This window comes from Onychomys torridus, chromosome 19 (genome assembly GCF_903995425.1).
Source record: "Onychomys torridus chromosome 19, mOncTor1.1, whole genome shotgun sequence".
Lineage (NCBI taxonomy): Eukaryota > Metazoa > Chordata > Mammalia > Rodentia > Cricetidae > Onychomys > Onychomys torridus.
In genome coordinates, this window is record NC_050461.1 from 50,230,211 (window position 1) to 50,255,545 (window position 25,335).

At 41.3% G+C, this 25,335-nt stretch overlaps 1 protein-coding gene across 6 annotated transcripts in view; it reads left to right on the forward strand.

The window, feature by feature from the left end:
- Positions 1 to 25,335, forward strand: part of Scaf8 (SR-related CTD associated factor 8) — a 175,368-nt gene that overhangs the window by 72,279 nt on the left and 77,754 nt on the right. For 3 of the 6 annotated variants that reach the window (XM_036168652.1, XM_036168649.1, XM_036168648.1), the window contains 6 exons: positions 216 to 372; positions 2,410 to 2,543; positions 4,146 to 4,290; positions 5,729 to 5,797; positions 8,572 to 8,787; positions 9,455 to 10,922. In XM_036168652.1, the coding sequence (XP_036024545.1) occupies positions 216 to 372; positions 2,410 to 2,543; positions 4,146 to 4,290; positions 5,729 to 5,797; positions 8,572 to 8,787; positions 9,455 to 10,908 (2,175 nt within the window). In that variant the 3' untranslated portion in view covers positions 10,909 to 10,922. Of the gene's footprint in view, positions 1 to 215; positions 373 to 2,409; positions 2,544 to 4,145; positions 4,291 to 5,728; positions 5,798 to 8,571; positions 8,788 to 9,454; positions 11,566 to 25,335 lie in introns of those variants that run through there. The other 3 variants (XM_036168647.1, XM_036168650.1, XM_036168651.1) reach the window with 2 other exon arrangements.

Below are 25,335 nucleotides of genomic sequence, written 5' to 3' on the forward strand. Positions count from 1 at the left end.
TGTGAAAATTAGACTTGTGTTTTCTCCAAAAATGAGTTTAGAGGTGGGTAAGACATGGTAACAGATCCTATATTGCAAATATCTCCAGTGTAAGTTTAAAACAAGTACTCAAGAAAACGAGTTTTGTTTCTATTTGCTTAAATACGATTTTGAACTCTATTTTTATTAAAGTGTATCTATGCTCTTCCTTCTTTTCCTCTCCCCATTCCCAATAGATTGCCTGGGCTTTGAACAAAGGTGTAAAGACGGAGTATAAACAGTTCTGGGATGTGGATCTTGGAGTCACATACATACCCTGGGAAAAAGTTAAAGTGGATGACTTGGATGGCTTTGCGGAAGGAGGCATGATAGACCAGGAAACTGTAAATGCTGGTGAGAATGCTAATGCTTTTTATTATTTAAAAGTGTGCTTCAGAAGGTTGTTACGTAGATGTGTTTGGGGGTGCAGAGTAAGCTGTGCTTATTCCCTGGAGTCAGCTGCAAAAGAAGAGATGATGCCCTTTCTGATGTTGCTTTTTCAGTGTTTTGTGTATCATTAGGTGTCAAGGGACAGGTTAGAAAAGTACTGAATGGAAGCCTCCAAATGTAGTCCTTTTTTTTTTATGACTTAACATTTTTATTATATTGAAGAGAAAGCTTTGTATCATGGAGGCTTTGTTGAAGAAAACAAGTTTTAATTTCATGAGTTTTAAGTGTGAACTGAGGATTTGAGAAACTGGTTGGAGAAATTCCAGATTTTAGGTGGACTTCATTTTTAGTAGTGTACTCAGTACTACAGTGTAATACCTTCTGAAAGACTTCCTCCATTGCCCATAACCAAATAACTGTATGCCCTGCTCTTGTAAAAAGTGCCAGTATTTTTTCTTATTTAAAAAAGTCTGTTATAAATTCACAGTCAGCTACAACCAGAAGGAAGTACTCTAACTGATATTTGATATTGATCCGAAGTATAATCTGTTCTGTGTTTCTTTGCGTCTTAGCTCTCTTTCCAAAACTAGCCTGCTTTCAGGGTTGTCCTCATGGCTAGGAACAGACATCTTTTTGATGTCGTTGCCTTCTGCCTGGAGATGGCCCTCGGGTAGGAGAACGTGTTCTTAGCATGTTCAGGGCCCTTGATTTGAACCGCAGGACTACCCGTATCAACCCAGTTTCTTGTTTGCTTCCTGTGTCCTATGCCTGTTTCCTAGGACATCTTTCTTTCAGTTGTCTAAGTTTCTGCTGTGTGACAAGTTGATTCTTCAGGAACTGACATTGTAATCGGGGAAGTAGAAAGCAGCAGTCACCTTTGACTTGCATGGCACAGGCTGCCATGGTCTGAGTCTGCACTGGAGCCTGCCCGTGGCCTGCTGTGAAAAAGGAGCTCTGTGGGACCACGGCCATGCTTGCTTGTGTAGTTTCCTTTCTTTTCAGTTTCCTTTCTTTCCCCTCTTCCTCTCCCTTCTCCCCTCTCCCCATTTATTTGTTTGTTTGCTTGTTTATAGCAGCAAGTATATATTTAGAACAGAGAGACCCCTGGCCTGTAGAGTCTCTACTGTGTATTGGTGGGGGTGGGGGAAACCATGTTCTACTCAAAAGAAGTAAATAAGCAAGAAAACCTATATAGGATTTCTGTGTTGGTATAAAGCACAGACTAGGGCATCGTAGGACCACATACCTTCAATCCTATTTCATGGGAGACAGGTTTCTGTATTTCTTTTAGGCTAGCCTGGTCCACATACCAAGTTCTAGGCCAGGCTGTATGGTGAGACCTTGTCTCAGAGACAGACAGACAGACAGACAGACACACACACACACACACACACACACACACACACACGGAAGAGAGCTGAGCCATGGGGGCATTACATTGTGAGTGGATGTATTTCAATGGGGTTAGAGCATATCTGAATATGTGAAACATGTACACTTTGGGAAGCAGCCCGCCAGACTCCATGAACATGGAACGTACAGGAGATGAAGGCAGACTCACAGAAGCAAAAGCTGACTACTCATGTTTGCTCTTGGCTCTGAAAAGACAGGACCGTGATTGATTTCATGTTGCCCAGGCTGGCCTCTAACTTCTGTCCTAGGGCCTCTACTTCCTAAGCACTCAGCTTCGGTCAGGCATGTGCCACATGCCCAGCTACTTCCATGTTTCTCTTCTTGTCTTCTTTGGAGGATTTCTCTGTATTGAGGTAATACTCTGTTAGTTGTGCTTGATAATATACAGAATAGGTCTGGTTTCTCATAATCAGGTGACCTATGAGGTATTTCTGTTACAGCTCAGTATTGTCATTTTTATCTCATGTGTTATTTTTAGATTTGTGAAGATAGAGCTGACAAGGGTTTAGATGTTAATGTAAATGAAAAAAAAAATACAAACCTGAAAAGCTGCATTTAAAGGAAATGAATTTCAAATATTTTGTTTAGAATGGGAAACTGTGAAAACCTCAGAACCCGTTAAAGAGACGGTCCAGACTACACAGAGTCCAACTCCAGTTGAAAAGGAGACAGTGGTCACGACACAGGCAGAGGCTTTCCCTCCGCCTGTGGCCATGCTGCAGGTTAGTACTAGCTGGCTTCTTTGCCACCCTCCATCTTCCAGTGCTGACTTGTTGACAGTGTGACAGCTGGAGTCTGTTGTCCCAGTTAGGACAGAGAACTGCTTGTCTTTCAGATGGTAAAAACCGTTCTTCACATGCAATGCATCATTGTACTAACCGCTTGAGGATTAAGCAGGTGACTAGGAGCTATAACACCTTCAGACTTGTGGTAGTTTCTTTAGACTTACGCTTTCTGGGCAAGCAAATGCGTATCAATAACATTTGATAAATTCATTAGATTATTTCACCGAATTTAGTGAAACATTTTGAAAAAATCATTATTGTTGGAAATGATATTATTCATACTTAAATGTTTATGCATTAAACATGTACTGAGTTGTGCACTGTGGTAGGAGCTCTGGGGCTTGGGGTACACCATGGTAGAGCTGAAGTTTTCATTGTCCTCCGGGGAAAGACTGAGAGGATCCTTGGGATAGGAAGAGTAGAATGCGGTCGGTGGTCAGGAATGTCTGTACTACAGCCTGCTGTCTTAAGACAGTGCCGAGGGTGCTAGTTGAACACGTGGATGGTGAAGAAATCATCCACTCCAGCATCTGAGCATGAAGAAGAAATCCACACTGAAGGTCAGATGCCAGGAGCATGCTTGGTGCTCCAGGACTAGCAAGTGGCTGGAGTCATGCCTGTAAGCTCAGCTCTCAAAGGAATTCCTCTTCATTGTGAATGAAAGGAACCACTGGAGGAGGAGGATCCGAGGAGTGACTTGTAAAACATTGCACTGGATACGGTTTATAGTGACTAGGCTGCACTGAACATTTGTAACAGAAGATGGAGTGAGGATCACTGTAGCAATATACATGCAGGTGGTTGAGACACGGAGAAGAATGTAGCAGAATTAGAGAGGAGTGGCAGACAGTAGAGGACTTGGAAGGTACAACTAGTGGGCTTTCCTAGATTGTTGATTGGAGTTGAGAAAAGGAGAAAGATACAAGGTCCAAGAAATTAGAAATATGGGAGTTACCATTTTCTGAGCATAGAAAATAACTTGAGGAGCAGTCTCTTGGGAATCGCAATTGGGAGTTCATTTTCTGTACATGTGACCTTTACAGCACAGTCAGTACTCTTTAGGTAATGAAGTTGAAATGCTAAACAGACTTGAGGTTCAGGAAAGAGAGAAAGCCATGCTAGAGAGAAGTTTGGGGCTTTTTGTGGCTATGATGAATAAAAGATATTTGTGTTAAGATTAGATAAGAGTTTAGAGAATTTGATGCTCTTTGAAAGCTTCTATTGCGTGCTTCATAGAGGCAGCCTGGTGGGTGAGCAGGCGCTAATGAGTCTGAAGCTTGAGCTTCGGTGCTTAGCTGAGTTCTCATTAATTCATTTAAATGTAAGAGAGACCTTACACTCTCCAGGGAAATTACCTATTGACTCATACTGTCTGCTTTAACCCGAAGAAGAGTGACTCAAAAGTATAGAAAAAGAAACTTAAATGTAATGACATTTATTACCTTCTTTTTAAAAAAATGTAGTTTGCCTTTATGCCAAAATGTAATAATCACTTCAGGTGGATAAACTGGCTAACAGACATTTTTCTACCCATAAAAGATTCCAGTAGCTCCAGCGGTTCCTGCAGTTAGTCTAGTTCCACCAGCGTTTCCTGTGTCGATGCCGGTCCCCCCTCCTGGATTTAGCCCAATCCCTCCTCCTCCTTTTCTACGAGCAAGCTTTAACCCTTCACAACCACCTCCTGGTAAGGAATTTATATCTTATTGTTTGAACTCTGTTTAGAATATCGTTGATGTTCTTTTCGGGGTCCCAGTGCCATAGAGCGGTGGTTCTCAGACTTGAACACACATCAGAACTAGCTTTGTGGGTCCATTCTCCAGACTTTGATCCATTGGGTCACATCTTTCAGCTGCTTTTATTTTTACTCACTGATTTCTAATTTAATTTAACAGTAACTCTACCTTTAAAAACTGCAAAGAAGCAGATTTATAATTTGGTCATGTGGTCTGTAGGATCATAAAAAATGTTATTATAGTCTAGGATTTATTCAAGAACTTAAAACATATCATCTAAAGTTAACAAAATATTTCAACCTAGTGGTAAAGAGTACAATGTGTCAAAGAAACAAAATGGCTGACAGATGTATAGCTTAATTTAAATATTGTGACCAGTAGCTTGAGATAGGTTTAGCACTTTTCCTGTGCTCAGCATTCCAACATAAACCAGTTGATTCTGTAGCTAATGACACCACTCTGCAGTGCAGAGCATTTCACCAGACTGGAATGAGTGAGTAAGTAAATAGACCCTTATGGTCAGGAGCACTGCTTTATCTGGCTTATAGGAATCAAGTAAAGTGTATATAGAAGTCATTTTCAGTGGAGAATATTGCACAGATCCATCAGCATGATAATGGAGGCCATTTTAAGGCTGTGAAAATTTGCTGTTATAGTGGAACACTGAGGTCCCCATGTAGCAGGCTTTCTTTTGTGCCACCAACCAGCTTCCAAATAAAGCCACAGGCACTTATTATTAGTTATGACTGCTCGGCCTCATCTTATGCTTGTCCCACTAGTTCTTTTAACTTACCTGTTTCTCTTCATCTACATTTTGCCTCAGGGCTCTGTACCTTTCTTCCATTCTGTCTGTCCTCCTTTCCTGCTGCTTCCGTGTGTGGCTGACTGGGCTGCCTGGCTGGCTGTCCCTGAGCATCTCTCTCTTTGTCCCTAGCTTTCTTTTCCCTGGAGCCTAGATCCCTCCTCCTACTTAATCTCCCTCCCTGCCAGCCCACCTATTTCTCTCCTGCCTAGCTATTGGCCATTCAGCTTTTTATTAGACCAGTCAGGTGCCTTACGCAGGCAAAGCAACACATCTTTACATCATTAAACAAATGCAGCGTAAGCAAATATAACACACCTTTACATAGTTCAAGTAATTTTCTGCCACATAAACAAACTAATACATCTTTACATAGTCAAGTAATGTTCTACAACATTCCCATTTCTCAGGAGGTTAAAGCAGAATGACTTAGCCCACAGGTTCCACACCAGCTGGGTAGCAGAGTGAGGACCCCACGGTAAAACAATAAGAAAATGTGGAAGTTCATTTATAAATCTTGAACCCTTTGATTTAAACTAGTCATTTTCTTTGTGCTGTTTTATTTTGGTCTTTTTTCTCCCATGTAGGTTTTATGCCACCTCCGGTTCCCCCACCTGTTGTACCTCCCCCTGCAATTCCTCCAGTAGTACCAACATGTGAGTTACTGATTTCAAAGTCTGTTTTATCCTAGGGAGTCGTAGTGTGTTTGTGCTCATTCCTGTGAAAAGTATTAGTTTTCCAACAAGTGCATGCTAGAGAATTTTGAAAATGAACAGTGTCTTAGAAGTTCTTACTTGTGTTTGCTCGGTTGTCCCAAAATGTCTTCCTGATCTACGCCCTTCGTCCAGATCACGTCCTTCCTTCATGGCAGTTGTGTTCTGTTCTGTTGGTTGTAAACGTCTCGTCTAGAGCCATCCTGTCCTTCCCCGGGTCTGCCTTCCGTTTCCTAGTTCTTCCTGACTACCAAGCTGCTCCTCTCCAGAAAAAAGAGTCCTATAAGGTGGAAATTCGCACCAAAGACTTGCTGAGATTATGGATCACCTTTTTTCTCAAAAGGATACAAAATGTCTTAGACTTGCATATCATCCTAGTGTCTTTGTGTTCATTTTGAACACAACAAACAATCCTTTTATAGCAGTTTGAGAATTATGGTAAAGTCAAGCAGAAAGTACAGAAGTGACTTGTGTCCCCATCCCTGCCCGTGCCCAACTTTTCTTACCATCTCCCCAGTGAGACCTAGTTAGGGCAGATGAGTTTATATTTTCATTATTATTCAAATGCATAATCATATTAGGGTTTGTTTACACTTGATATTTTCTTACATACTTAACAATGTGAAGATTGATGAGGGTATTCGGGTATTGGAACTTGGCTGTTGAAAATGTTTACCTGTTCAATTTTAATGATGTTTTTATTTGTTGATTTTTATTGGTTAAATCTGTCATTAATTGAAAATTAGTTGTCTTTCTAAATAGTAATTTCTTTGTTAGGATTTTTTAAATACAAAGAAAACTTTTAGCAGCTGCTGGTCGTTAGTTCCCTTGAGGGTTAGTGCACAGGAGAGTAAGAGTGGGTGTCAGACCTTCCCCTCGCTGCCAACAGGCACAGTGAGGAGTGGGTGTGACTGGGGAGCAGGAAGGTTTCTGTTACTCCTCTCCCTTGGCACCCCCACTGCCCTTCATTTCTTCAGTTGTTACTCGGTGTTCTCATGGATTAGGAGATTCCTTCTTCCCGTCAGTTGTAGTCTCTGTTCTCTTGATGGTCAAATGGTTTTGATTAGGTGTATGTTGCTTCTCTGTGTCTTGGAGTTAGCTACCATTGCTTCTGACAGAGTCTCACGATTTTCAGCCTGATTGTCCCCAGCTCATACGTTATCTTCCACTGTAGTCTGAACAGACATTTCTCCTAGTGCAGGATGACATTTCGAGACCACAGTCTGGCTACTAGATTATGTTTGCTCGGAGGATTTTGTTGAGTGGAAACATTTTCAGTGGACAAAACTTAGGAAATAGAGAAATTATAAATGTGCACTATAAAACAGCTTCAAGTAGAAGTGTACATATGCACAGTTTACTTCTCTATGTTTGTATACTTCCGTTCTCATACTGAGATGATAGTAGGAATACTTAGCTCCTCCCTTGCAGTGTAAACCTGCAGAGTCATAGATGCTGGAAATAGTAAAAGGGATGGTGCTGCCATCCAGACTTCCTGAAGAAACTAGATTCTCTGCTCCTCTTTGCCTTCAGAGTACACATGTACTTAACTAGAGCCATACTAATCTAAGGGATTACAAAAATCAACATTTATAGACATTTAATTATCTTTTAATTTTCTATTTCCTTTTTCCTGTTACTAAACACAGGGCTTCTGAAGAAACATACAATAATTTTGAGCAATCTTGCTCTAAAAATTAGATTCTAAAAGTCCTTTCATGAGAGTACATATAATAGAGATGTTTGTTAATTTCTTAAAATCTAAATCCATTTCCTTTACATTTTAAAATGTTTTCCTCTCATTATTTAGGTAGCTTTCAAATCTAAAAATTACAGTGTTCAGAAGTTATTTTTTAATTCACCACTCAAAGAGGTTGTGAAGTATAGTGTTGTATAGTCTGTCTTTCAATAACTATAGTTTCCAAACCAGGGATCGATTACTAGTGCATGCAATTCTGCTGTTCTTTCTGTCTCACTTAATTCCCATAATTCCTGTTCATGATCATAGTTTTGTCCCAGTGTTACATCTCTATGGTATACTGAATTATTCAAGCAATTCTTGAGGTGAATATGGGAAAGGGGGCACCTTTGCTTAACGTGTCCAAGTATGACTCAACAGTTTTCATATGGCATACCCTGAACTGGACCTTCTAAGACTGTTATATCTTAGGCTTCTGCCTTTTATATGTAGGTGGTACACACATGTGAAGAGTTGTTAGCAACTGTTTTGGTCAGCATGTTTACAGCATTCCATTTTCAGTTCACCTTTCCTAACCTTGTTTGATGAAGGTACTGAATATAAAGGATCTCTCCACACCCCCACCCCTACGCACACACACATTGTAATTTGAAGACTGGCCAGACTTTCGTTCTGAAGTTCACTCATCTGTCCCTGCTAATCATTTCTGTGTGTTTAGTACTCACTTAGCTGACGCTCCTGGAAAAGTAGTTTTCTTGTGTTACTAGAATCACCAGTGACTCTTCCTGTACCAGACCCTTTTGGTAAAAATATTTCTTAAAATTATTTCCTCTATTCTAAAAGAATGAAGCATTGTGAATAGAATTGAGCCTCTTCATTATGACTAGTCTTTCTGAACATTGATTATTATTATATAACATGCTTTGTAATACTGAGATGCCACTAAGTAAATCACTCAAGCTGCCAGAAAACGTAGCTCACAAATTGTCTAAAATCAATTTCTGTCCTGTTTAACCAGCTTTAGTGCAGCCACCCTTGCCCATGACCCCGGAAACTGTGAAAGACGTTGGATTTGGCGGCCTTGTTTTACCGGGTGGCTCTGTTGCCAGCAGTCTCGCTCCGTCAACTCTTTCAGCTGGAAATGTTTTTAATCCTCCCAATAAAGCAGAGCCTGAAGAAAAAGTACCTCACCTTACAGAACACCAGATTCCTTCTGGTGAAAACACCAGACCAGGTAAAAACAAAACCAGTGACTAGAAAACCGTAGACGGAACATTCATCTTGTGCTGAATTGGAAAGTGGTACTGCAGTTTTTCACAGGGATCACTGTTCTCTCCATGCGCTGCAGTGTCACTTAAGAAGTGACATTTCTGAAGGGTTGGAGTCGTAGCTCAGTGCTAGGTGCTTGCCTTCCTTTAGTGCCCAGTGTTGTTAAGACAATTACAAAGGATATTCTATTCAGAATAATACTGGTTTTTAGACCTTCCCATTAAGACCCAGCACTCCCCCTTGGATGCTGCTGCTCTTGGGCATTGTGGTCAGAAGACAAGGGTAAGCACCTCTTGACTGAATACCAGATTATTATCTAGCTAAAAATGGTGTTTGAAAGCATTAAATAATATTTAGTGGTCCCATTGTTTGGTATCTTAATCACATGCAAACACACTTTGACATTTTTTGTTTGAAAACATTTGTGCAGAGTATTTTGTTTCAACATGTGAATTTCACTCTGTGGACTATTCCTACTAGTCTTAGGTCTGATGTTCATGCTGTATCCGGTAAAGTATGATTCCTTGACGGGAGGTAGCTGAAGTTCATTAGTTGAAATTATAGCATTAATAATTTATTTCCTTTTTATAACAATAAATTACTTTAGATGATTTCTTCTCTTTCTGTTTTAGTGATTCCAAATGAAATTCCAAGTAGTGCTGCAATGTTAGCACAGCCGCCTGGCCCCGCAAACACCTCCGGGATCCTGTGTGTGCAGAGACCAAATGTGTCAAGTAATTCTGAAATTCTGGGGGTTCGGCCAGCTAATGTTTCCAGTAATGCTGCAATTATTGGAGCCCAGCCACCAAATATTCTAAATAACTCTGGAATTTTGGGCATACAGCCACCAAATGTGTCGAGTGGCTCTGGACTTCTTGGGGTACTGCCTCCAAACTTGCCTAACAACTCTGGACTTGTAGGACTACAGCCACCAAATGTTACAAATCCTGCTGGACTTTTGGGAACACAGCCACCAATTGGACCTCAAAATTTACCTCCCTTAACTATCCCAGCTCAAAGGATGCCTACATTGCCAATGTTAGACATCCGTCCAGGACTGATACCACAGGCTCCTGGACCAAGATTCCCTTTACTACAGCCTGGAATCCCCCCCCAACGGGGGATCCCTCCCCCATCGGTACTTGATGCAGCTCTTCACCCGCCACCCCGTGGACCTTTTCCTCCTGGAGATCTTTTTAGTCAGCCAGAAAGACCTTTTCTGGCTCCTGGAAGACCAAGTATAGACAATATTCCCAACCCAGATAAACGAATACCACTTGGGAATGACAATATTCAGCAGGAAGGGGATAGAGATTACCGGTTTCCTCCTGTAGAAACAAGGGAGGGCATTAATAGACCTCCCCCGGTGGATGTTAGGGATGTGGTTGGGCGACCTATAGATCCCCGAGAAGGCCCTGGAAGGCCTCCATTAGATGGTAGGGATCATTTTGGAAGACCTCCTGTGGACATGAGAGAGAATCTTGTGAGGCCAGGTCTAGATCATCTTGGTCGAAGAGACCACTTTGGCTTTCCCCCAGAGAAGCCTTGGGGGCATAGAGATTTTGATGAAAGAGAGCATCGAGTTCTGCCTGTCTTTGGTGGTCCAAAAGGCTTACATGAAGAAAGAGGTAGATTTCGGGCTGGAAGTTACCGATTTGATCCTAGAAGTGGTCCTTGGAACAGAGGATTTGCGCAAGAAGTTCACAGAGATTTTGATGACCGCAGAAGACCCTGGGAGAGGCAGAGGGATAGGGATGACAGAGATTTTGATTTCTGCAGAGAAATTAATGGAAATCGTCTTGGACGAGATAGAATTCAAAACACTTGGGTCCCCCCTCCTCATGCTCGGGTGTTTGATTATTTCGAAGGGGCCACTTCTCAACGAAAAGGTGATAATGTGCCTCAAGTTAACGGTGAAAATACAGAGAGGCATGCTCAGCCACCGCCTTTACCAGTACAGAAGGACCCTGAACTCTATGACAAACTGGCGTCTTCAGGTGACGTAGACAAGGAGGAGAGCGGCACAGTTGCTGATGTAGAAAGTGAAGCAGTGGTGGTTGAGAGCACAGAGACTGAGGGGACATAACCATCGCTCAGTAGGTAAAAGAAACCTTTTGTACAGTTGTCATCTCTGTAAGAGGGTAATGGCTGACTGCACCAGAGTTGTTCACGTTTATCTGCCAGAACTAAGTTAATCTGATGTTCATGTTCACCTTTCTCTTAAAATTATTGTACAACTGACTTGTAGAGACATTGTTCTTAATATGAACATGGTAGGTAAACATTTTTTTATTTTTCTGATAAAGTATAAATGTTGCCCCAGATTCTTTTAACGTCAAGGAGATGCTAACAGCTTGTCGGAGACTTCCTATGGAAGAGAGGGTTTTAGACACTGTCATTGGGTTGGCTATGGTAATGACATAATTTCAGAACAGCAAGGTGTGGCACATCTTCTTCAGATCTCTAGGCTGCTGCAGGATTTTAAGGTAACAAAGCTGTGACATTTTATGCAAGGACTGGTTCTAGATTCTTGAGGAGCATAATACAGAGATTTTAAAAAGTGATTTTGTGAAAATCTCCACTATGGTCTCTGTTCCTCCAAAGTAAGTGTGTGTGATTTGTTCCTCATACTGCAGTGAGTAAAAAAAAGAAAAGAAAAAGCAAACAACATAAACATTAAAATACGTTTCAATGTTGGGTGAATTTTGTTTTTAGATGCCAATAAAACTTACTTGTTTGATAACAGTGTTCTAGGAATTGTATTTTTTTAACCTACAAATTCTTAAAACTGAATTGTTAGTAGCATGCACTTAGCTGTGGAAGTTCCCCATTACACTTTAACATCAATGAAGAGTTATGTGGTGGTAAAAACCTGTATACTTTTATATAAAAACCATGCAGTCTGATTAATATGTACGCAGTACCCATGTATATTTATTGTATAAGCCATGTAGTTTTTCTTTCTCTGTATGTGTGTCTCTGCTTATACAGAGAAAAGATAAAATGTTTTTTAAAAGTTTAATAAGATACTCTTTAAAACTTGATAGAAAATTGGAAACATTGGATAAATTAACATTGCTCATGGTTATAGCTTTCAATCTTGGTAAATATGAAGAAATTAGAAAGAAGTATATTGGCCAAGAGGCAGTTCTGCAGTACTTTAATACAGCCGAACATAAAGCCAGGTGCAGCATGTAGTCAGATTGCACTTAGGTTCTTCCAAGTTTTCCCGCTCTATTTGCTGTTCTGTGTAGATAATACTGTCATTAAGAAGTGTAGTTCACGTGCCCACCATGAGTTTCTTGATTGCACCAAATGTATACTGGTGTTGATGGACTTAAGAGATTTTGATATACCAGGAATAAAGTGTCCATCATGTGTTTTGTAGGCTCTGGGTAACTTTGTTTAGACAAGACTCTAAGGTAAACTGAGGAGAAGAAATTGGGTTGGCTTCTTGTTTGCTTTTGCCCTTAAGTTTCATTTATTTGCTGTTTTCTTTTGAGTTTTCTACATATAGTATATACATGTTAAAAAAAAAAAAAAAGCCATCGGTATTTTTTAGTTCCAGTGGAAAGCTTTCCTGTGATCCTGAGCAGTCATCTTGAGCAGTTAGTTCATCATTTGATCTATCTAAAATTCCTAAGCCGTGACAGAGCACACCAGCCATGTCAAATAAGATTTGTTTGTGTACACTTGTGGTGGTGATCTAGAGAGCTATAATTTCTGTGGCCAAAGATAGTCCTTTTCTCACACGGTGTAAATACAGATAATAGGACAGAATATATTTCATAATTTGGGGAAAGTAGGTAAGAGTAAGAGTGTTTGAATGTTTAGTTCCAAAGTAAACCAGTCAATAGTCTGATTTTATTTCAGGTCTTTCCTTTAGGATAGAGGCAAAATTGCAACTTTAGGGCAAAGTAAACATCCAGGAAAGACTGACTTTGACTTTAGGAAATGATATTGAGTACAGTTTCTCAAAACAACTTTAGTTCCAATTACTCTGATCAAAATTAATAGACGTTCGTTCAAGTTAAGTAGCAATATAAATAAGACTTGTTAGTGATTTTTCTAAAAAAAAAATTCTACGCCTTTCCTCTTCTTGTGGGTGCTTGAGGTGGGTTGCACTTGCACTGGTTTGGAGGGTCTAGAAAGTGCAAGTAAACCAACTTAACAGCTGTCATCACTGTGTCATCTTGAGCATGGGGACTCTTTTGTATGATTTAAAAGAAATGACTTTGGTTCTCCCGTGCCCCTCTCTAGTTATATAATGTTAAGGAAGGAAATACCTAGCCTTGTTGACTGAACTAGAATTTTCTTCACCAGTATTTAAACACTCCAGAGAAAAGGTAATTGTTTTATTTGATAGGTTTGGCTTAGGACCTGCCCTATTTTGTATATCGTTGATCACCACTCTGTAATTAGAATGCTACCAACTGGAATATGTGAGCCGTGGCCCCACCACTTCATACAGTGCTTGGTGGGTTTGTGGGCAGTACTGTCTGAGACACTCAGTCACATAGTATGGATTTGTTTGTTGCTGGGGTGGACCCCTGGCCAGTTGCATGCTGGGTGTTCTCCCACTGAGATACACTCAACAGCCCCACATAGTTTTACTGTGATGCCACACTCTTCTTTGTAGTTTAGCAGACTGAATTAATTATTTTTTAATCTGTAAACGTTTCATTGAGCTTGAGCTCTGTTCTTAGCATTAGTATGTGTACAGTGCAGTTGGTAACTTCTGCACTGCATAGAAACATGTGACAGAGTCATCTGGTTGTGCAGTTTTCGGGGTCGGATGCTCATTGTAGGTCACTCTAGGTGAGGAAAGAATCGGAAGTTAATGGGAAGGTCCAAATGGTGTGAATGCCATTTAAGCTCAAGGTAATTCCATGTAACTTTTCATTCTTATCGTGGGAATTGTGCTGTTTTATTCAATTTTCCATTCTCACTTTTGTGAAAGATTGTTTTATGAAGCGACTGGATATCTAGAGTGCTTAAGACTAGGAACAATGCTATTTTTTTAAAGTTACTTTTTAAAAAAATAGTGAATTTCATTGGATAATTGCAATCAACACTACTCAGAAACAGGCAGTTTCCAGTAAGACATCCCAGTGACCATAAAATAATTCCTAATTCAGAGATATTTCAAGTTAAAAGGGTCATAGAATCAAAGAAAAAGGACTTACTAAGTAGACAGTAGACAGTTTAATGAGCATGCGTGAATATTACTGCTAGCGAATGAATCTGGATACATTTCCTGCCCATTTAGTACAGACCCACTGAGTAATTGATTCCAAGAATATTATATTTTCCTCACTGTGTATTCAGATGGGCATGACCTTTGAACCAAGGGCATTGTATATCCAATTAAAATATTTTTGCTATACCTTATGTGCCTTTATATTGGATATTATTTACTAGGTGCTGTGTTAGTAAAATATTTCAGTACCTTTTACATTTTCCCCCTTTACAAACAAGTATTTTACTTACGTACTGCAGAAGACGAGAACAAATGTCTGTAATTCATTTTTAAGGCAGGCAGATAAAACACTAAGTTACTTAATCACAGATGCTATAGGGTGGCATAGAATTTTCTTGCTGTGGTTTTTATATAAAATACAGCATCTATAAGACCATGTGAGCTGTGGGCTCTAAATATTTAATGTTCACATCTACAGAAAAAAGATCAAATTTTGTGAAGGCAAACATTAAAACCAATAATGCTATACTTTAATGTAGGTACACACGGAAAGTGATTTGTAGTGTGTTGCTCCCTGTGGTTCCCTGCTTTCTGGGAAGTGTTAGAGTCACCTGGAGCCCTGAAAATTATAAGAAACTGTGTGAGTAGTCACTACAGACTGAAGTCTTCTGAGAGGTTTTATGACACACTCATAGACGTGTGTGTAAGTTATGTAGACATACCTTCTTTAGTGTATGTGTTTTCTGCTTAATCCCACCTACATACTTCCATTTCAGATACACATTGTTCCCTGCTCCTCTCATTTTTGGGCCAGGGTCTCACCTGTAGCTTAGGCTGGCCTTGAACTCAGGACAGCCCCTCTGCTCCCTAGTGATAGGATTACAAGTGTGCATTAAATGAGTCAGGAACTGGCATCAGTGTCATTACTAGGACTTTGTACATGGATCTTACATCAGGAACTGACACACATAAGTCGTTTCTCTAGATAGGCTCCTTGCCTCCCCCCCTGCCCTCCCTGCCCCCCCCCCCCTGCAAGCAGGGTTTTCATCTCATGTATGCACTTAGAATTACCTTGCTTTGTTCTGAAGATTGTTGAAGATTGAGAACAAATACTTTTAGCCTCCTTTTCTTTACCCTCCTTTACCTGTTTCCTTTTGTTACTGTATCAAAGGGGGAGAAAAGTGTAGTAGAGTAACTTCTAATTGTATAAAATATTAGCTGCTTCATGCAGTAACCTGAGAATACATTTACACAGAGCCAGATGCATGGTTTAATGAGTATACACTTTGCATAAGACCACATACATGGTTTCATACCTGCACACAGTTATCCCCTCAAGCAGTCTGCAGGGAATTGGTACTGAGACTTTTCCCCCAGGTACCAAAATCTACAGGTGCTCAGTTCTATCCTTCCATGTATTTCAAGTCAGCTCAGATTTCCTTTTAAGCCTAGTAACTGTGATGTAGTGTTGGTAGTTATTATACTCTGTTGTTAAGGGGATAATGACCAAAGAAAGAGTTTGTGTGTTCAATATAGATTCTTTGGAGTTTTCAAACACTTGTTGTCTGAAGTTGATTGAGTCCACCACAGCAGACTTTCTGAATGCAGGGAACTTGAGTGCAAAGGTTCTTTGTCTCCTCCTACCCTGTCTGCCACAGTTCTCAGAACTCCAGACTGTACAGGAGCAGGCAGGGCTGGAAACTGAAATTGTGACCCGTATTAAAAGTGAGTTGCTTCCCCACCCTGATCTCTAGGCTGTTTCCAGCGTTTTAATGCCGTAACTTGTTGAATGTCATAGAACACAGGCCACTCAGGAGTCCGAAGCAATAAGATCTTGAGTTCAGCCAGAGTCACATAGTGAATCCGTGTCTTTAACAAAAATAAAATAAGCAGTGATAGTTTTCGATGTTGTGACTGACAAGTTGAAGAAGAGAAGAAGAATGGGGGTGGGAAAAACTATTAGATCACTTTAATGCATTTAAAATAATAAAATTACTGCTTTTGGGTTTTCAAACTGCCCTTGACAGTTGCTAGAATGTCTTTGCACAAGCTACTGAACCTCCGGTCTTTATGTCTTCGTAGCTAGTCAGTCTTCATCACTGAAGACACCCATAGCTAGTAGTAAGGACGCATACTGTGTTGAGGAGTGGAATAACTAATTCCTCATGTTTGTAAGGCAGTCCTGTGACCACCCTGGGAAAGTAGTCTTTGTAGTATCTGTTTTGCTTAAGAGAAACTTAAGTCGCAGGTGTAGATGGCTTCCCTAAGTCTCAATTTGTATTGGAGTGAACATTGAAACCCTGTTACCAGATTGTGAAATTAGTGTATGCCAATTCTGAAAATGCCCAACCAGGCTTTTTAGGATTTATGGTTGCATTAAGCACTGAAGTTCCCTTTTTGTGGTTACACATGTACTTTGTTATTCTTCCTCTTAGATTATCTAAGAACTCACTTAATGGTTTTAAGTTTGTGCAATGGTGTGCTTTCAACGGGTGTGAAGGCAGGTTTATACTGCATAAGGCTTCATTTAGAAAACACTTTGCTCACAAATAAAATGTGAAAACCCTTTTCCATTTCCCTTTCTCCTTGAGGATGCTCTGTAACCAGTGAGGACTTCTTTGCTGATTTGCATGTATTTTTGACAACTCAAAAACTCAGTTTTATGCACTGTATGTATAATCAAGATTTAGTAATCTGTATCTTTGTATCAGCCATTCTATAAATAGTCCATTGGGCTTGGATTAAACAAAGTATGAAGTAATAGTACATACATCGAGAATTATTAATGCTTGCTTTCCACTTGAATTCATACAATTTAGAGGCTAACCTATGCGCTTTGTAGTAATAATTAATTTGCAATTATTTTACCTTATTAAAATGCATAACAGGATTCTTCAAGTATTCACATCCCTAAGCTAGATTCATAGAAATTTAGTTTACATCTTGTCATGACACTGTTTTCAGAGTCCTAGAATCAGCAACTGAATAGTGGCCATTTTACTGCCCAGTCTTCCCTCGGGACATGCTCATAGAATTTGTTAGGTAAACTCCCATTCCTTAGCAAATCTGATTATTTTGTTTACGATTATTACATGAATTACATTATTATGTAAAATGTTCCTCTGATTTTTTTTTTTTTTCCATAACGGAAGTTTCCTACTTCATTGGTAGTCAGTTTTTACAGTAGCTGTCTGGGCATATCCTTTACTAGTTTAATACATGTGCTGTGTAAAGCCAGACCTTTCCTTCTTTGGGGCTTGAATTTGGCTTTGAGTCCTTTAGAGGAAGAGGCTTTCTAACCCTTTACTTGGGGCCTGTTCTGAATCTATTACGTTCTCAGTTGTTGGCCCCAGTAGGCCATGCCCATGACTGTGTTAGTTGTCTCACTACAGGCAGAGAAGGGCTTGGAGTAGAAAGAGTTTTAACCCTTGTGTGGCAAGCGTTGTACACAGCTTATCTTCAGAAATAGTCACTGAGGAGGCTCAGATACTTCTGTTGTTTTTAAACAAGACAGTGCTCTCCTGTCCATCACTCTTGGCTTGCATGTGTGTGCTTCCCCACCTCCACCCCCCCAGACTCTACTAACTTCAAAGCTGTGCTTGCCAAGGCTGTAGTTCTTGCCTTTGGTAGAGCTGTGCTGTTAGTAAGCGGCCTGTGTTGAGCTTCCTGGAGCGACTGTAGCAACTTACCAAGATGTGTAGTAGCTAGAGCAGTGTGAGTCAGGCTGTCGGCAAAGCCCCCCCCCCCCATCTTCCGGTTGTTCTCAGCAGCCCCTGAGGTGTCCTTGCATTGCAGATTCCTCATGCTGGTGTTTGCCTGCTGTCTCCCAGATGGTTGTGTCTTCGCACCATCCTCTGTCAGTGCATGCGTGTGTTCAGATTATTTTCTTAAGAGCTCTGACGTACCTCAGAATATTTGGAGGGGCACTAATGACCCCATCTATAACATCCTAAGACTAAACTGGGTAACTATTTAAAATTCATGTAAATTGACCCCCTAAAACATAGTGGAAAGAGTGGACACATCAGAGTGACAGAGTCTATATTTGTGGAGCTCCATTATAAAATCACTTTCGCTGTTACAACAGTGAAATTTAAAACTACTGAAGTCCATTGCAAACTGTTAAATGGATATTCCGCACTACCTACCTTTTCAGGTGAATGTGTGATACCCATACTTGCCCATTAACACTTGATCTAGTGGAATGTACAGGGAAAATCCAGTAATATTATTATTACATCACAACAAGCAGCCTCTGAATTGTTTCATTAAAAAGTGGTTGATGAACCAGGACTCGGCAATGGACCACGTCTAGTATGTGCATGGCCCCAGGTTTGATCCTCTGGAATGAAAGGGAGAGAGCATGGATTTGTAAAAGTGGAGGATTTTTAGGTGTCATTAAATAGCACTCTAAAAGTGTGCACTCATGCCCATTTTGATTCATTTTGTCGTGTTATCAAAAAACTGGCAATATTTATATTTTCTGTTTTGTTTACATGTTGGACTATATGATATAGCTGATGTTTTCCTGTGTCCCGGCCTGCCAGCAGTCAGGACAATTCTCTCCCACTAGCATCCCCCAAGTAAACACACAGAGGCTTATATTAAACTGTTTGGCCTAATGGCTCAGGCTTCTTGCTTGCTAGATCCTCCATCTTAACCCATTTCTGTAAATCTATACCTTGCCACGTGGCTCCTCGCTTACCTGTATCTTACATGTTGCTTCCCATGGCAGCGACTTGGCAGCGTCTCCTGCCTCAGCCTTCCACTTCCCAGAATTCTCCTCTCTGCCTATCCCGTCTATCCTATACTTCCTGCCTGGCTACTGGCCAATCAGCGTTTTATTTATCAATCAATCATAGCGACACATTTTCACAGCATACAGAACATCACACAGCAGTATGACCCATTCTTTACTATTTCAGTGGCTTAGTAGGCATGGCATTTTAAAAATAAAACCTTTAAAACCTTTCTCAAAAATTTTCACACAATTAGCCAGCAGTTTAAAAAAAATCAGCATAAATCTTCCTGAAATCTGAATTAGGCAAGCATGGGAAGGTCCAGACTGAGTAGATGTCTGAACAATGACCCCGGAAGCTTTTACTGAAACTGAGAATTTCCGTGAGTAGTATACGAGGAGCACCCAGCACTTCTACACCATGGCACTCTCGATGGCTGCTCATTATGGCCAATGTAGCCCTGGTGAATCAGCCAAGTTAGTGTTCTGTGGCAATTGCCACAATTAAGGAATTACTTATGCAGAATTAGGTATTAGAAGCCAGAGTCAGAGAGGAAAGAGCATTGTGTAGTTCTTGGAGTGCTATAGGTTTTAGAAGTGTGCAGTGTATCTGAATCCCCGACTCTTGAGGCCCATGACAGGACCCTGATCTGATGTCCTAGGTGGAGGAGGGCCCATCATTGAAAGAGGTGCCTTAAGAGCTTCCTTCCTGTCGCTCATTGTCTGAATCATGTCCAGGTAGTAACAGTTTCTTGAATAAGTCAGTATTACTGGATTTCTTATGCAATAAAATGAGGAAATCAGGTTTTTCAGGGTATCACCCCCAGTGATAATTGGAAAAAATTGATTCTTTTGAAATTGAGCAAAAAAAAAAAGAAAAGAAAAAAGGACTTCTCCCTTGAATATATCCATGCTTAAAAAGTTGTTAATCCTGGAAATAAATTGTGTTGATCACTTCATTGGGTTGTGTCTGACTCATTGTATTGTATTTAGAGTTTTTTAAAATTCCTGTTATGCCTCCCCACCATATGATATTGAGAACTTGAGCAGATTATGAGCCGTTTCATCCTTAAGTATTAGAATTCAGGATCTCGAAAGAGTTCTGTTCATGGGAGAGAGAGGAAGTAACTAGTAGCTCAAATCTGTAGTTTCTGCAGTATCCTAGACTTTCAATCTGTCTAGTGTAATTCTAGACCCAGTGATTTAGAAGCAGGCAGTTTAGAAAGACAGAGTAGAAATCTCAGCCCCATTGGCAGTTACAAAATGTCAAAATTAGGCCAGGCAGTGGTGGGTGGCGCATGCATTAAAGGCAGCGGGAGGGAGGTAGATTGCTGAGTTGGAGGCCAGCTTCGTCTCCAAAGTGAGTTGCAGGACAGCCAAGGGTTAGGAAGAGAAGCCCTGCCTCAAAAAAACAAAGTGAAAATTATCCTTATCTGTGTCTTCAGATAGAGTAGTCATTTCCTTATCAAATTAACAAGTAGGAAAAAGAACAACTGACTCCTGAGGGGACAGCTAAAATTGTTCCTTCCCCTACAAGGTCGTAGCTGAAAAGGAGCAATCCTGTGAGTGTGCTTTTTATTGCTGGATCAGAGTGACTGATGGAAGGAAGGACTTCAAATGGAGAAGAATGTGTGGTCTGCCTGCCCCGTGCTCATGTTCCAAAGCCCAAGGGAAAGAATCAGTGATTCCCACTGCCATCTATGTGAGGAAGAGTGAGTTCCAAATTACTGTTTACATGGGGCCAGAAGGGAGCCTCCTCCATTCCCTGAACAGTTCCATTTATATGGTAGTAAAAGCAGGCATGTAGGTGTGGGACTTGCACATGTGAAGAACAACAGATGAAAAGTACCTGGGAACACACTCTAGTTTCCTTTTAACCAGCTAATTCGAATGTGCCCGGTAACGAAGGGTGGTACACAAGGGTCTTGCCTAGGTGCTTTCTAAAGCCCCAGACAGCAGATAGAAATGGTTTTAAAGGTATAACCAGGGCTTTCAGGGGCACCATTTGTAGAATCACACATGGAGGCAAATGCTCTGCTTGGTCATTCAGTTCTACCAGGTTGATTTGGTTTTTCCTTTGGATAGTTCTCTGCTCCTTTTATTTTTCTCTTGTAAAGCTTCATGTGATTGGCCTGGTAGACAAGGACATGATGCAGAGCCCTGCTTGTTGCACAGTGTCAAATACACACAAAGGCATTCTGAACAGAGCCGTATTCTGGCTGGGAGTGGTTGAGTCAGGTTTTCCCACCTTCTCCCATGATAAATGTTTCTTCTAGCAATTGATGTTTTTAATTTAACATTTCAAAATAGTTCCTAACAGTATAATTCACAATTGGAAATAGATGTGTGCACACATACACGTGCCCTTAATTGAGTGCCTCACCCTTCACAAAGCCCTGTAGATTTCTTTATATTTTTGTATTGGTAACTTTGATATTCTCTCAGAAGTAGATATCCCAAAGCCAATATTTTCTCTTTTCTTAAGCCTCACATCTGCTTATGAAACTTGTTAGGACTTTTGTGCCTAGTAGTTTCTCATCAGCGCCAACTCAGGCTTTAGGAATGTGACTCTTAAAAGGGGCCCACTAACCCAAACCCGAGACAGCAGAGGGGGAGAGGACTGGCTGGGCTTCCTAAATGGGGTCAGCGGTGGCAGGTGTGAGAAAGCATTCATGAGTCACTTGAGTCATTGACTCACCTCATGATTTGTATGGATTCCATTGCTATTTAAGTTACTGTCCACTTAGTGATCTTTGTAGCCCCCATGGGATGGCTTGTTTTGTGAATGTGCTTCAGCTTGTGTGAGACTCCACAGGGTTCTGAGAGAAGAGTGATCTTGGGGTGAAGGAGTGGTAGGTACAGCAAGGAGTTGTGCCTGATGGAACTGCTTTATAGTCAGTGTCCAGGAACAGACCTTCCTCCTGGTGTGTGTGTGTGTGTGTGTGTGTGTGTGTGTGTGTGTGTGTGTGTGTGTGATGTGCCTGTGCACTAGTGATGTGCATGTGTGTGCAAGCATTACTTACAAAGGTCAGTTTATGGATCTTAGACTTGATAGTTTACTGACCACTGTTACTAAGTTGGTTAGACTGGTGGATTACAAAGTACTCTATTTCAGTGAACCTGTGTGAGAAGAAAGATAGCATTTGGCTCATTGTACGTCCAGAAGGCATATACAAAGTGTCAAGTAGGAGGTTTCTTGTGGTTATAATTTTTTAGTTTTTGTTAAACTCCGGACAGTTCTCTGGTTGGGTGCCCCTGTCCTGACTACCTCCTGTGCTCTGGACTTCAGCTAGTAAAAACCTTCCCAGTAAATGAGTGAATAGCACACTGAGCACCCTTGTGCCTCTGTAATTATTCCTATACCCTTCTCTTTTCAAAACAGCACCCACCACTGGGCAGAATTGTTGAGACCCAAGCACCTTTGGTTCTGGCTTCAGCAAGACCTGAGCTTAAGAGCTTGATTTGTTATGGAGCATCTTTGACGGCCTACAGGAGGAACTCAGTTTAAAATGCCTTTTCCCTGTAACTTTCACAACAGAAAAAGCAAAACAAACAAAAAAACACGAGCCCAAGAATTATCTAACGAAATACCCATCAGCATTGGAAATCATTATTTTCTCACAGGCGTTGAAAACACTGTAGGTATAGGGGCATGTCTGCCTTACAGTGTGGCAGGTGCTAGGGAAGTGTACCAGGACACCTGCTGCCCAAACCCGAGAGTTGGTCTTCTCCAGGCGGCCATCTTCTTGTTTTTATGCTTTGACCACTCCTGACGTGTGTGCGTGTGCGTGTGTGTGTGTGTAATAATAGTCTTGGTCATCTTTACCTCCCATTACTGCTGAACTCTTCAGTTCTTCACAAGTCCCCCTCCTGTTCTCATGTCCTAGTGTTTGTGGTTCATACCTTGTTGAGTTTAGGGTCATTTGCATGAGCAAGGGTGGAGGGGGGTTATTTACAGGAGCTTGGGGAACTTACCAGTGGTTACGGCACTGGAGAAAATGTCCTCCTGGTCCTTCCCCCAGCATCCATCAGCTGTCCAGGTGGCCATAAGTCTGTGTCACTGTTTTAGCTTCAGCCTGGCCCTGCAGCACTTTACCAACAACATTACGTGTTTTGAAAAAGTTGTTTTAATGTCTTCTCTTAGTTGACTGGTAGTTTTTCAGTTCTTAAACTGTTGCGTGATTTGTAATATACATCGGTACACATGGTGTGAGGCCTTCCCTGAGGTCTGCCCTGGCTGCCACTGACTGGAGACACTCATTCAGTTGTGTGTGTTCCTGGCTGCTTTGAAGCATTTAGAAACAAAAATAGCAGTCCACACAGCGTTTGCCCGCTCTTCCACGCGTGTCAGGAAGTCCTGATTGCTCATCTGGCCTTGTTCTCAGGTGTGGATAGGGAAGGAGTCCTTCACCGAGGTCTGTCTTGAAATAGTCATACCTTTGTCTGTTTTCTTAGGAAGATGATAGCCTTGTCCGTGAAACTGTTGAAAATCAGAAACACGCCAGCCCATGACTTCAGGACACAGTTCACTCTTTCTAAAGGTCACCTCTTTTGCCTTCCTGTGTTTGGAGTGAGGCAGGAGCGTCACTGCATGCAGGGGTGTCGGGGTGAGGGGACAGCTTATGGTTGCTTCTCCCCTTCCATCATGTGGGTTCCAGGGATCACACCCAGGCTTGGCAGCAAGTGTTCCTACCCACTGGGTCATGTTCACAGCTCCACAGTTCTTCTCCTTTTTGATATTAAAGCCTTATTTATTCAAAAAAGGGGGAATTTATTGAACAACTTTGGAGAATGAAATTTTATGAGGAAACAATTAAGAGAGAAAATGGAATTAGGGTCGGCATGTTTTTATTATTTCCCAATGGAAATGAACTACTGAAAGAGGTATACAAGACTATTTAGGAAAAGAGCAAGTGTTATAGCAGCTAAGTAACCCAGCTTTCATCTGAAGAGGAAGTTTCCACATTTATGAGGTTATGGTTGGCCCAGGGTTGAGTGATGTGATTGGATACCCACATAGATTGGCAAATACTGTGTGACCATGGGAACCAGTACATTTGGCTTTACTGACAACTTTGAGTTCCCCCAGAGATCAGCTCTAAGATGTTTATGAAAAGAAAGTAAAATCGAGTCTCCAAACCTTGTCTAGGTTGGAATTTGACTGAATAAAGAACTGAATTCATCACAGTGACCAATGAAACACAATTTGTTTAGTGTTGGCTCTGGAGTTCAAATTGGTTTCGTAATTCCTAGTGGCAAATAGATACAAGATTTTCTATCAGTTTCCGATTTGCCTGTAGCTGATTGGGTCATTCATCCCAAGGCTGCTCTTCATGTGACTGTTCCCGTTTTGACTTGCGTACCTTAGATGTTTCTGAGTTGTGTGCAGTTTCCACTTCCTCTGGAGCTAAGGAGCCAAACCTAACATCTTTGTTATGTACAGTCATTATGCGAACATATTGGCCTTTAGTTGGTGGTTTTTCTACTCAGCTTGTATCAAGGCCTGGTTAAAACATTTGATATTGGACCCTCAGACCCAAGGCTTCAAGTTGTGACACATCCACACCCTTGCTTAGAGCTCAGTTCAACTCCACATGGTTTTGACCCCAGGGAGGGAGGTGTAGACACAGTGAGGCTTATTACCAAGCATGGCTCTTCTGCATAGGGAAAATGCCATATCCCTAAATATACAGTCCCTTAGCTAAGGTATGCCCAGCAGAGGTAAGAATTGCCTCCTACGTGTGGGGTGGGTATTTTAGCACATTTGAGTAAGGTAGATACTGTGTCAAGATGCACTGTTAGATCTTTCAATAGTTGCATGTGAAGGTAGCTGAGTTACCTTTGTGGATGCAGAACAAGGATAAGAGACCAGCTTCTGGGTGAGAGCCCCCAGCTTCTGGGTGAGAGCCCCCAGCTTCTGGGTGAGAGCGCCCCAGCTTCTGGGTGAGAGCCCCCAGCTTCTGGGTGAGAGCCCCCAGCTTCTGGATGAGAGCGCCCCAGCTGCTGGGTGAGAGCCCCCAGCTTCTGGATGAGAGCGCCCCAGCTGCTGGGTGAGAGCCCCCAGCTGCTGGGTGAGAGCTCCATAATCTTTGAGAAGTTTCTCAGAAGACGCTTTTGCTAGCAATCCATTGACAAACTCTGGGAATACTGACCTCCTCTAGTACCCTCTTTTCACTTTTATGACGGCCACAGCCTAAATTGTATAGTGAGTTTGTTTATTTTCAGCCTTCTTAGGAAAGGGGTGAGATTGTTAAAAGTGTACACCACAATTACAAGATGTTCACGTAAGTTTTAAGGATGTAACATCTGGTTACAGCATCTGTCTGTCACTTCAGCAGTGTGCAGCATTTCAACCTTCAGAACTTTTAGAATTATTTCCTAAATACTGAGCACAAATATTGAGGTGAACTTCCAGGAGTATGTGCAAGTTAGTATGAATTCTTTTTCAGATCTGGAGAGATGGCTCAGTGGCTAAGAGCTGTTCTTTCAGAGGACCCAAATTCAATTACCATCACGCATAAGACAGCTATAACTTCAGTCCCAGGGACTCTGACTTTCAAGGGCATGGCATACGT